This window comes from Molossus molossus, unplaced genomic scaffold (assembly GCF_014108415.1).
Source record: "Molossus molossus isolate mMolMol1 unplaced genomic scaffold, mMolMol1.p scaffold_m16_p_12, whole genome shotgun sequence".
In the NCBI taxonomy this organism is placed as follows: domain Eukaryota; kingdom Metazoa; phylum Chordata; class Mammalia; order Chiroptera; family Molossidae; genus Molossus; species Molossus molossus.
This window is the reverse complement of record NW_023425347.1, coordinates 70,666,893-70,679,235: the sequence shown is the minus strand read 5'-3', so window position 1 is coordinate 70,679,235 and position 12,343 is coordinate 70,666,893. Positions and strand designations below refer to the sequence as shown.

The window sequence follows — 12,343 nt, the reverse complement described above, 5'->3', positions numbered from 1 at the left end:
AGTTGTTTAATGGGTATAATTTGCAAGATGAAGTTCTGAAGATATGTTCCACAACAATGTGAATATGCTTATTACTAAACTGTATACTTAAAAATAGTTAAGCTGCATCAGTAGACGAATGGATAAAAAACCTGTGGCACATATACACAATGGAGTACTATGCAGCTGTAAGAAAGAAAGATCTCTTATCCTTTGAGACAACATGGAGGGACCTGGAAAGTGTCATCCTAAGCGAAACAAGCCAAACAGAGAAAGACAAATATCATATGATCTCACTTATTTGTGGAATATAATGAACATAACAGTCTGAGGAATGGCGTAGTCCCAGAGACGTGGAAGTAGGGTACAGACTGACAATCCCCAGAAGAGGGGATGGTGGGGGAGAGATAAACCACATAACTTATATGCATGTATGCATGAGCAATTGACATGGACAACAAAGCTGGGGACAGGGTGGGGAGGGAGAATGAGGGAGGATCAATGGGGGAAAAAGGAGAAACATCTGTAACAAAAATTAATTAATTAAAAAAAATAGTTAAGCTGTAAATCACAATTAAAATTCTATATGGGCCTGCGATTGTTTTCAATTTCTTTTATGGCTAAAAGACTATAAAGATTTTCAATTTCTTCAAGTCAGTTTTGGTAAGTTAGTCTTAGTTTTTATTTTATTTATTTTTTTAAGTATCTGCTTTTATTGTTTTTTTTTTTAGAGAGAGGGGAAGGGAGAGAAACATTAATCAGCTGCCTCCTGCACATCCCCTACTGGAGATTGAGCCCACAACCTGGGCATGTACCCTGACTGTGAATAGAACCAGGACCCCTCAGTCCATGGGACAATGCTCAATCCACTGAGCCACACCGGCCTTTTTAAAATGTGCTTTCCCTATTGAAGCTTTCTTTTTGTTCCTCATTAAATTGTCTGTTTTATCTTTACTTCTTTGTAGTTACCAAATAAGCCCTATTAATAAGTATCGAGTAGTCATTTGAAGCTATAATCCATTAGATATTTATTTTATCTACACGAGACAATTACAATGGTAAGTACTTCTTGTAGAAATTTACAGATGGCAATTATAGGCATCTCCAGATACAAAACTAATAAATAGGTTCTCAAAGTGCCTTTCTTCCTCTCCTTCCCCTCCTTTTCCCCTCCACCTTTCACCCTCTCCTTCTGCCTCTCCTTCCCTCCCTTTTACCCTCCTCCTTTCCCCAGGCACATTACCTTTGCCTTTCTTTCTCCTAAGCTCCAAGTTCCCTCCTTTTGCCTCAGTAACTTGTTTCCTGAGCCCACAAAGCCCAGCTAACTCACTTCTTTCTACCTCCGTGACTTTCTAATATTCCTTGGTTCTGAGTTCATTCTTTGCTGAACTTGGAAAAAATAATAATAATAAATAGTCCTGACCGATGTGGCTCAGTTAGTTGAGTGTTGACAGAAGCAAAGAAAGGTTGCTGGTTCGATTCTCAGTCAGGGCACATACCCACGTTGCGGGTTCAATCCTCAGTCAGGGTGCATATGGGAGGCAACCAATAAATGTTTCTCTCACATCGATGTTTCTGCTTCTCTCTAAGAAAAATAAAAATATATATTTTTTAAAAATTAATAAATAATAAATCCACACATGACAATCCCTATCAGATCATTTTTTAATCCTCACCGAAGGACATTTTTTCTTTTTTTGTTCAGATAAAGTGGGAGGGAGAGAGAGAAACATTGGCATGAAGGGGACACATCTAGTGGTTGCCAACCGCACAATCCAACCAGGGCTGGGGACAAACTGCAACTGAGGTACATGCCCTTAGCGGGAACCGAACCCAGGTCTCACTGAACTGCAGGCCAACACTCTAACCACTGAGCTAAACCGGCTAGGGTGAGATCATTCTTAACAAATCTTTTCTGACATATTTTTAAAGAATCCCTTAATTTAAAATGTTTTATATTCAAATATTTATTTTACTAAAACCATAGAATAAGCCCTGGCTGGTGTGGTTCAGTTGGTTGAGTATTGTCCTGTGCACTGAAAGTTTGCCAGTTTGATTCCCAGTCAGGGCATATGCCCAGGTTGTGGGTTCTGGTCCTGGACCATACAGGAGGCAACCAATCGATGTTTTTCTCTTTTCCCCCCTTCCTCTCACTCTAAAATCAAATTTTTTTTTTTAAAACATAAAATGAAAGTGTAAAGATTAAAAAAATGTTAAGTAGAAATTTAAAATACACAGTGAAGGTGGGAGGGTGGTGGGCAGGAGTGGGGAGAAGGGTGTCAATGGGGGAAAAAAGAACGGACATCTGTAATACTTTCAACAATAAAGATAAATTTTTAAAAAATAATAAAAGACACCCTGGCCGGTTTGGCTCAGCGGTTAGAGCATTGGCCTGCGGTCCAGAGAGACCCGGGTTCAGTTCCCACTAAGGGCGTGTACCTCGGTTGCAGTTTGTCCCCGGCCCTGGTTGGTCGTCCAGGTGGTGGCCACTCAATGTGTCCCTTTCATGTCGACATTTCTCTTCCTCTCTCTCCCTCCCACTCTACCTGAACAAAAAATGGAAAAATGTCCTCAGGTGAGGATGGAAAAAAAAAAAGGTATTTTCTCCAATTAACCATAGTTAAAAATAATACTCAAATATAAGCGACTTTGTAAGGAAGAAAAGAACTATAGATGGATGGATGGATAGATAAATAGGTAGGTAGGTAGGTAGGTAGGTAGGTAGGTAGATATAAATAGATAGATAGATAGATAGATAGATAGATAGATAGATAGACAGACAGACACACATAGATGTATACTTGTATTTGAAACCCATTCCAGATGGCCTACCAAGGAGTTCATGATTCAACTTGCAAAGTTCATTGAAAGCCATTATTTCTTCCTTTATTTCTAAAGCAGTCTCTAGTGATATACTAGAGATCTGGAAATTATGTTGGGTCCCTTTATGACATCTATGAAAGCCTTGGTCCTTTTATTAAAAATAAGAGTAGCCCTGGCCAGTTTGGCTCAACAGTTAGAGCGCTGGCCCATGGACCAAAGAGCCGCAGGTTCAATTCCAGTCAAGGGTACATTCCTAAGTTGCAGTTTGGTCCCCAGCCCTGGTCAGGGTCGTGCAGGAGGCAACCAGTCGATGTGTCTTTCTCACACTGATGTTTCTCTCTCTCTCTCTCTCTCTCTCTCTCTCTCTCTCTCTCTCTCTCTCTCCTTCCCTCCCTCCCACTCTATATGAAGATAAATGGGAAAATATCCTCAGGTGAGGATTTGAAAAAAAAAAAGTAGTATTTTTTCCGTATCTGAGCAAAAGGCTTCAGAAATGATATATCAAATTATAGAGAACCTTTTTTTTAATGTAAATAAAGTAAATCAAAGAGACACAGAAAAAAAGATTATCCTACCTATCCTTCCCTAGCCCACAACACCTACTCCTGAACTTCTAAAGCACTTGTTGGTATCACTCTTTTGATACTTAGTTATCTATTGCTCATATTATTATTCTCCTCTAAATGAAAATTAGAGCAATGTTTAAGAAAAATATTAAGAAAGACTGCATATATAAATGTTTTCTTAAATGAAAATTAGAGCAATGTTTAAGAAAAATATTAAGAAAGACTGCATATATAAATGAATAAGTACTATAATAGTTATCTCTCTGCCATTTGCCAAAGTTATGACTCTCAACAAGTCACCTTTGCTAAATTTCATTTTCTTCTTCTTTTTTAATCCTCACCTGAGGATGTTTTCCATTGATTTTTAGATAGAGTGGAAAGGAGGGAGGGAGGTAAAGAGAGAGAGAGAGAAACATCGATGTGAGACACACATTGATTGGTTGCCTCCCACATGAACCCAATCAGGGCCAGGAATCGAATCTGCAACCCAGTACGTGCCCTTGACCAGGAATCGAACCCGAGACCCTTCGGCCCTCTGGCCAACATTCTAACTGCTGAGCCAAATCGGCCAGGGTTAAATTTCATTTTCTTTACCTGTCAAGTGAAGATAATTCCTGTCAAATTATTATCTATGTGCAAATAGAGGTGACCAATATTCTTTGGTTTTGAGGGTATTTTTTCATCATTATGCCTAGAATAAATATTATAGTTGAGCATTGCTAGCCTTTGAACAACACAGCACTTTTATTACCTTAACATTATAAAGTAAGCATTTATAAACATAAATTTTAAGAGCTGAAAAATATTTTTTTGTATGAATGGGTCATAATTTACTTAACTATTCCCTCCATATTGGGCATCAACCATTCTTGTTCTTTTGCCACACCAGCCCATAACTCTCTCAACCATGTTTCCACCTGTTTCCTCTGTTCCCATACCACAATCACTGAGTTCTGCTGAAAAAATCACAATAAGCTGGGAATTTATACCATTACAAATGTATAAGTACTTCATCTTAACTGAGATTAACTAGCCTATTAGTAATTCATCTATATGCCTTTGATCAGTGACTTTTTCCATCCCACACAGTGACCAGTGGCTACTTCATATCTTAAGCCAAACCCTCTACATACCTCTTCTCACACAATTGCCCCCCACTAGAAAAAAAAAATCTGACACAATTTTCCAACCTACATTTTTTTTTCTTCAGACCCATCTTCTTCCATGTAAGTGTTAGACAAAGATATCCCTCCTTCTTCCCTGAGGTAATAATCCCTCTGGATCTCCAAACTCATGACCTTCCTGTTATAACAAATCACACACACCCATATATTTATCTTTCTCATCTCCACCGAAACAATAACACATGTTCAATTCTTTTATCATTAAAGCCCTGGCCAGTTTTGCTCAGTGGTTAGAGCACTAGCCCAGGGACCAAAGAGTCTCGAGTTTGATTCCAGACAAGGGTACATACCTCAGTTGCGGTTCAGTCCCGGCCCTGGTTGGGGTCATGCAGGGAGCAACCAATGGATGTGTCTCTCTCATGTAGCTGTTTCTCTCTTTCTCTCTCTCTCTCTCTCTTTCTCTCTCTCTCTCTCTCTCCTTCCTTCTCTCCTTCCCACTCTGTCTGGAGATAAATGGAAAAATGTCCTTGGGTGAGGATTTTTTTTTAAAGTTTAAAAAAATATACATCTGTTTTTCAGATCTATGTCTCTCTCTAGCCATCTCTCACAAGCTTCACAGCAAGTTTTCTAAGACTGGTCTATACCTGTAGTCTTTATTTCCTCACCTCCCATCCACTCTTCAGTCTACTGTAATTTGATTTCTATCCCATTCTCTAAATATATGTCTTGTTAATGTCTTATCAATAACAAAGTCCAGCATAAACTTTCTATCTTTAACTTACATAATCACTTTAAGTTTTATACTATTAGCGATTTTTTCCTTCTTGAAAATCTCTCCCTGGAATTCCCAAAGACCAATCTCCTTGCTCTTTTCTACCTTTGCTACAGTTTTTGAGTTTTCAATGTAATCATATTGGTTTATCATATTATGTTTCAAGATTCCCCCACTACCTATAGCATAAAGTCCAAACTCTTAAGTATGGCATATAAAGCCATTCATGGTTTTACTTTTCTATACTCATTTCCTATTCTTTTCCCACAAGCACCTTTCATGCCAGCCACACCAAAACACCTGCAGCATCCCAACACACAACACTTTCTCATGCCTTTGTACATGTGGTTCCCTGTACCTCGTAGAATACCCATTCTTCCCTCTCCAACACCTCATCACACTCCCCCTTTATCCAGCTACTTTTTGTTTGTTTGTTTTTTAAATTTATCTTTATTGTTGAATGTATTACGGATGTTCCTCATTTTTCCCCCATTGACCCCTTCTCCTCCCAACTTCCGCCCCCCTCCTGCCTTTCCCCACACTGTTGTCTGTGTCCATTGGTTATGCACATATACATAGAAGTTCTTTGGTTTATTTCTTCCCACCTCCCAACCTCTCTTCTCTTTGAAGTTTGTCAGTCTAGCAACCAATCTGTACTTCTTAATCCCTTCACCTTTTTCACCCATTCCCCCAACCCCCCTCCCATCTGGCAACCAACAAAATGTTCTCTGTATCTATGAAAATGTTTCTGTTTTGCTTGTTCATTTTGTTTATAGATTCAATTGTTGACAGCTATGTATTCATTGCCATTTTTTATCTTTTTCTTAAAGAAGACCCTTCAACATTTCATATAATAATGGTTTGGTGGTGATGAACTCCTTTAGCTTTTCCTTGTCTGGGAAACTCTTTATATGGCCATCAATTCTAAATGACAGCTTTGCAGGATAGAGTAATCTTGGTTGTAGGTTCTTTCTTTTCATCACTCTGAATATTTCTTGCCACTCCCTTCTGGCCTGCAAAGTTTCTTTTGAGAAATCAGCTGACAGTCTTATGGGAACTCCCTTGTAGGTAACTAACTGCTTTGAAGATTCTTTGTTTTGAACCTTTTGCATTTTGATGATGATGTGTCTTGGTGTAGGCCTCTTGGGGTTCATCTTGTTTGGGACTCTCTGTGCTTCCTGGACGTGTATGTCTGTTTCCTTCACCAAATTAGGGAAGTTTTCTGCCATCATTGTTTCAAATGGGTTTTCGATTTCTTGTTCTCTCTCCTCCTTCTGGCACCCCCAAGATGCGAATGTTGGCACGCTTGAAGTTGTCCCAGGGGCTCCTTACACTATCCTCATTTTTTTGGATTCTTTTTTCTTTTTGCTATTCTGATTGGGTGGTTTTTGCTTCCTTATATTCCAAATCGATGGTTTGCTTCTTGGCTTTACCTACTCTACTACTGAATCTGTGTAAATTATTCTTTATTTCAGTTAGTGCCTCCTTCTCTCTGACTGTGCATCCTTCATTTCTGACTAGTCTTTTTTTATGCTCTTGAGGCCCTCACTAAATTCGCTGAGGTTCTTACTAAGTTCTTTGAGCATCCTTATAAACAGTGTTTTGAACTCAGCATCTGTTAGGTAGCTTATCTCCATTTCGCTTAGTTCTTTTCCTGAAGTTTTGTTCTGTTCTTTCATTTGGGACCTGTTTCTTTGTCTCCTCATTTTGGCTGCCTCCCTGTGTTTGTTTCTATGTATTACTTAACGAGAGGTGTGGGGCTAGCTGATACCAGATGCTGCTTGTTTGAAAGAATTTAGGAAAATCTGAAGCAGGATCCAAGACAGGCCAATCCTACGGTAAAGCAACTGGCAACAGCTTGGGTAGGCCCGAAAGTTGGGTGGGGTGGGGCCTCAGGGAATCACCAGGGTGGGGCAAACAGTGTGAGCCAAGTTGCTGGAGTTCCAGATATGGCGGCTCTCTGCCGCCCCAGGGAAGGGCTCACCAGAGGAACCAAGGCCTCTGACAGCACGTCTGCCCAGTAGAATGCGCCCTCTTCAGCCCTCGCTCTAATGCCAAACAGCTCAGTTCTTCCCTGTATGTCTCTGGCGCCCCTCAAGCTGCTTCCCCTCTGAGCTTAGAGGGAGCAAGTCCAAGTAAGTTCGTGCGCGGGCCCTTGAAGAGGAGCTGCCTAGGGCTCCAGCAGCCTCAGCCTCCCTGAGCCTCAGTTCCCGCTGGTTTTTCCAGCCAGAAGTTATGGGGACTTCTCTTCCTGGCACTGAAACCCTTAGCGGGGCGCCTGGTGTGAGACGGGAACCCCTCAGTCCTCAGGGAGGACCATCCCAGCCGAGGTATCCTAATTTTTATCCGCCACATGTGGGTGTGGGACCAGCCTGCCCGCCTCCTCCCCTCCTACCAGTCTCTATGTGGCTGCATCTTTAATTCCGTAGTTGTAGGACTTCCATTCAGCTTGATTTCAGGCGGTTTTGAATGATGGTTGTTCTGTAGTTTAGTTGTAACTTTGATGTAGTTGTGGGAGGACATGATAACGCATTTACCTACACCGCCATCTTGACCGGACTATCCAGCTACTTTTTTCAAGACTAGGGTCATGTAGTTTTTTCTTCCCTCACATCTTTAGGCCTAGTTAATCACCACCTCCTCTTTGATTCCACAGAGCTTTTCTCAATCTTCTGATATAAAGCTTATTCATTATAGTTTAGCTGTTGAACTGTCTTTGTACTAAAACTGTAAGCTCCTTGAGGATGCACATTTTCTTATTTCTTAGCTCTAGTGCTGAATATCTCACAGAGAGAAGGCACTCAATAAATATTTGTGGAATTAATGCATGAAAGGATCAGCATTTAGGCTTACCATAGAGAGGAAGTGAAGATCCAAGAATAATTATGCTGAAAGAACAGCAGTGGAATTTTACTGAAGGCAGAAAAAAAAAAACGGTCAGCCTGGAGACAGAAACACATTTTTGAAATTTATCATAGAAAAAGGTAAAATGAGTCATAGAAAAAGAATAATGGTCAACCACATTAGCTACAAATGCTAACCCAAACTTGTCTTATCCCAAAATCTTACCCATTCTGATCTTAGAGCCAAACACGCACTAGGTCAAGTAACTTCTGGTGAGATGTGCAGCTGCCTCTAGCTAAACCTCTAGCGTAAGCCCCTCATCCTTACTTCTCTAAACATTTCCCTATCACTGTATCACAGAAACACTACCTTCAAGAAAAGTGAGCACCTGCTATATGCCAGACACTAAGCTAAGTATTACTTCATTATACATAAATGTATATTTGCATATATATGTGTGTTCATTTACATTTTATAATTCTTACAAAAATCTTTGTTAATTAAGTATTACTACTCTCACCCTGGCTGGGTAGCTCAGTTGGTAAGAGCATGGTCTAAATACAGGAAAGTTGCAAGTTCGCTCCCTGGTCAGGGCACAAACAAGAACAAACCAATGAATGCATCAATAAGTGGAACAACAAATCTATGTTTCACTGTCTGTCTCCCTCTCACCCTTCCTCTCTCGTTGAGCATCGTCCTGTGCACTGAAAAGTTGTTGGTTCAATTCCCAGTCAGGGCACATACCTGGGTTGCAGGCCTGATCCCCGTCCTGGTTGGAGTCATGCAGGAGACAACCAATGATGTGTCTCTCTCACACCAATGTTTCTCTCTCTTTCTCTCTCTCCCTCCCTCCATTCCACTTGATCTAAAAAAAAAAAAAATCAATAGAAAAATATTCTTGGGTGAGGATTAACAAAAAATAAATAAAATAATAAAGAAGTATTACTCCCATTTTATAGATGAGGACTATTCAATGTCACACAGTTGATAAGCTAGCCAAACCAGTCTTCTAACAAAAAGTACAATCCTCTTTCCTCTCAAAGCACCAAGTATATGAAGGTATGACTTAAAAGTTTCCAGTGGTCTTTCAGGGACCCCTCACATCATGTGTAAGGCTAACTCTATGGTAGCCCTCTATGGCAGATGTTATAGAATATTCAAAATTAAAATACAACCTTCACCAAGTTCATTCTCTGCTAGTTAAGGACCCTCTCTCTCTTTTATTTTTTTTAAATCCTCGCCGAGGATATTTTTCCATTTATTTTCAGATAGAGTGGGAGGGAGAGAGAGAGAAAACATCGATGTGAGAAAGACACATCAATTGGTTGTCTCCCGCACGACCCAGCCCTGAACTGCAACCAAGGTACATGCCCTTGACCAGAATTGAACTCTGGCGATGCTCTAACAGCTGAGCCAAATTGGCCAGGGTAGGACCCTCCTTCTCTTTTATCTGTACTTCCCATTCCTCCCATCAAAACCCAAGAGAGTTAGTGAAAAATTTATTCTCAAATTTAGAGTTTGTGATAAAGTAATGGCCCTCCAAAAATGTCCACATCCCAATCCCTGGAACCTGTGAACATTACATAACATGGCAAAAGGTACTTTCCAGATGTAATTAAGTTAAGAATATTGAGATGAGAAGATTATCTTGAATTATCAAAGTGGGCCAAAGAAATCACAACGATCTTTATAAGAAGGAGGCAGAAATATCAGAATCTAAAAAGGAGATAGGACAACAGAGGCAGAGAAGAAATGGCAGAAAGAGACAGATAGACAGAGGTGGGGGGAGAGAGAGAGATTGATTTCAAGATGCAACACTACTTGCTGTGAAATGGAGTAAAGGGCCCTGGCTGGTTTTGCTCAGCGGTTAGAGCGTTGCCCTGCAGTCCTGAGAGACCCGGGTTCGGTTCCTGCTAAGGGCACGTACCTTGGTTGGTTTGTCCCCGGCCCTGGTTGGTCGTGTGGGTGGCAGCCACTTGATGTGTCCCTTTCACATCAATGTTTCTCTCTCTCCCTCCCACTCTATCTGAATAGAAAAATGTCCTTGGGTGAGGATAAAAAAAAAAAAAGAAAGAAATGGAATAAAGGGTCAGATGCCAATGCAAGCAGCTTCTAGGAGGAAAGGGCAAGAAAACAGATTCTCTTTTTAGAGCCTCCAAAAAGATATATAGCTTGTCAACCTTGATTTTTAGGATTTTTAACATCCAGAACTGCAAAATAATATATTTATGTTGTTTTAAGCCACTAAGTTTATGGTAATTGGTTATGGTAGCAGTAAGAAACTAATACAGAGTTCCTGAAAGAGGCAGTTCCAACTTTATCTTCCTGAATATTAATTTTTCCAAACTTAACTTCAGTATCTACTCATAAATCTTTTTTAATGTACTTTATAAACATTGTTTTTACTATTTTAGAACAAACCTAGGGCTTGGCCGGTGTGACTCAGTGGGTGAGCATTGACCCACACACCGAGAGGTCGCCAGTTCGATTCCTGGTCAGGGCACATGCCTAGGTTATGGGCAAAATCCCTTATGGGGGGCATGCAGGAGGCAGCCAATCAATGTTCTCTCTCACTGATGTTTCCACCTCTCTCTCCCTCTCCCTTCCTCTTTCTCTAAACAATAAAGAAAAAAATTAGAAATAAAAATCTAGGGCAAAAATTGCTCATAATCCTATCATCAAATCAATGTTTTCATTTGATCATATTCTAATTATTTTCCCTTACCATATTATATTTTTATGTATTTGCTGTAATATCAAGGAATGGATTTTATAATCTACATTTTACTAGTAACACTTAGTCTATCTTTTTTTCATTTTGCTCCATTTTTTTCTGAGATCCTCTCATCCTACTCCTTCCCAACTTCAGGTAAGCATCCTTTGCTGCTCCTGCAACACTTCAAAAATACTCCTGTCTTGGTCCTGGCCAGTTTGGCTCAGCGGTTAGAGCGTTGACCCATGGACCAAAGAGTCCCAGGTTTGATTCCAGCCAAGGGCATGTACCTTGGTTACAGTTCGTTTCCGGCCTCATTGGCAACCAGTCGATGTGTCTCTCATATCAATGTGTGTGTCTCTCTCTCCCCCCTTCCCTTCCCTCCCACTCTGTCTGAAAATAAATGTAAAAATATCCTCGGGTGAAGATTTAAAAAAATAATAATAATAAAATACTCCTGCCTTGAGGTCTTTGTAATTGCTGTTCACTCTACCTGTAATACCCTTCATTGAGCTATCCCCACACCCCTCACACCCTCACTTCCTTCAGGTCTCTGCTCAACATGTCACCTTAAGAGAAGATATTTGCAATACTTGTTATAGACAAGGAATGACATCAGAACCTGTAACTCCTAGGAAATGAATAAGAAAAAACAACAACAGACAATCCAATAGAAAAATGGGCAAGCCTTGGTCGATTTTGCTCAGTGGTTAGTCGGCCCGCACACCAGAGAATCCCGGGTTCAGTTCCCACTAGGGGCACATACCTTGGTTGGTTTGTCCCCGCCCGGTTGGGGTTGTGTGAGTGGCAACCACTCGATGTGTCTCTCTTTTTTTTTTTTTAATCCTCACCCGAGGAAATTTTTCCATTTTTTGTACAGATAGAGTGGGAGGGAGAGAGAGGAAGGGAGAGAGAGAGAGAGAGAGAGAGAAACATCGACGTGAAGGGACACATCGAGTGGCTGCCACCCGCACGACCAACCAGGGCCGGGGACAAACTGCAACCGAGGTACGCGCCCTTAGCGGGAACCGAACCCGGATCTCTCTGGACCGCAGGCCGACGCTCTAACCGCTGAGCCAAACTGGCCAGGGTCGATGTGTCTCTCTTACGTCAATGTTTCTCTCTTCCCCCTTGTCCCTCCCGCTCTATCTGAAGATAGGTGCAAAAATGTCCTCAGGTGAGGCTTAAAAAAAAAAAAGAAAAATGGGCAAAAGACATTTCATAAAAGAGGATAATGGCTAACATATGAAAAGATAATCAACCTCATTAGTTATAAAGAAAATGCAAATGAATTTAAACTACAATGAGATACCATTACACATTTATGAGAGTTGAAAAAAGTTAAATGTCTGACAATACCTAGGGTTATAGCAGATGTAGAGTAATGCATATACAATTATGGTGGCAAATAGTTGTGATATTCTCTAGAAAGGCTGAAATACACGTATTCTAGAATCTAGATATATGGAGTTCTGAATCCTAGATATACCCTACAGAAATTCACTGATGTGAAAAAAAGGCA

The 12,343-nt window shown here is 40.6% G+C and overlaps 1 protein-coding gene across 2 annotated transcripts in view; it reads right to left on the bottom strand.

Moving 5' to 3' along the window:
• LOC118626685 (phosphatidylinositol 3-kinase regulatory subunit gamma) overlaps positions 1-12,343 on the bottom strand; it is a 109,621-nt gene that overhangs the window by 80,156 nt on the left and 17,122 nt on the right. Inside the window, exon 2 of one of the 2 annotated variants that reach the window (XM_036256698.1) lies at positions 8,118-8,177. The exons of the other annotated variant lie outside the window; for it this stretch is intronic. Coding sequence (XP_036112591.1) covers positions 8,118-8,177 — 60 coding nt within the window. The remainder of the gene's footprint in view (positions 1-8,117; positions 8,178-12,343) is intronic. 2 annotated transcript variants of the gene reach the window in all.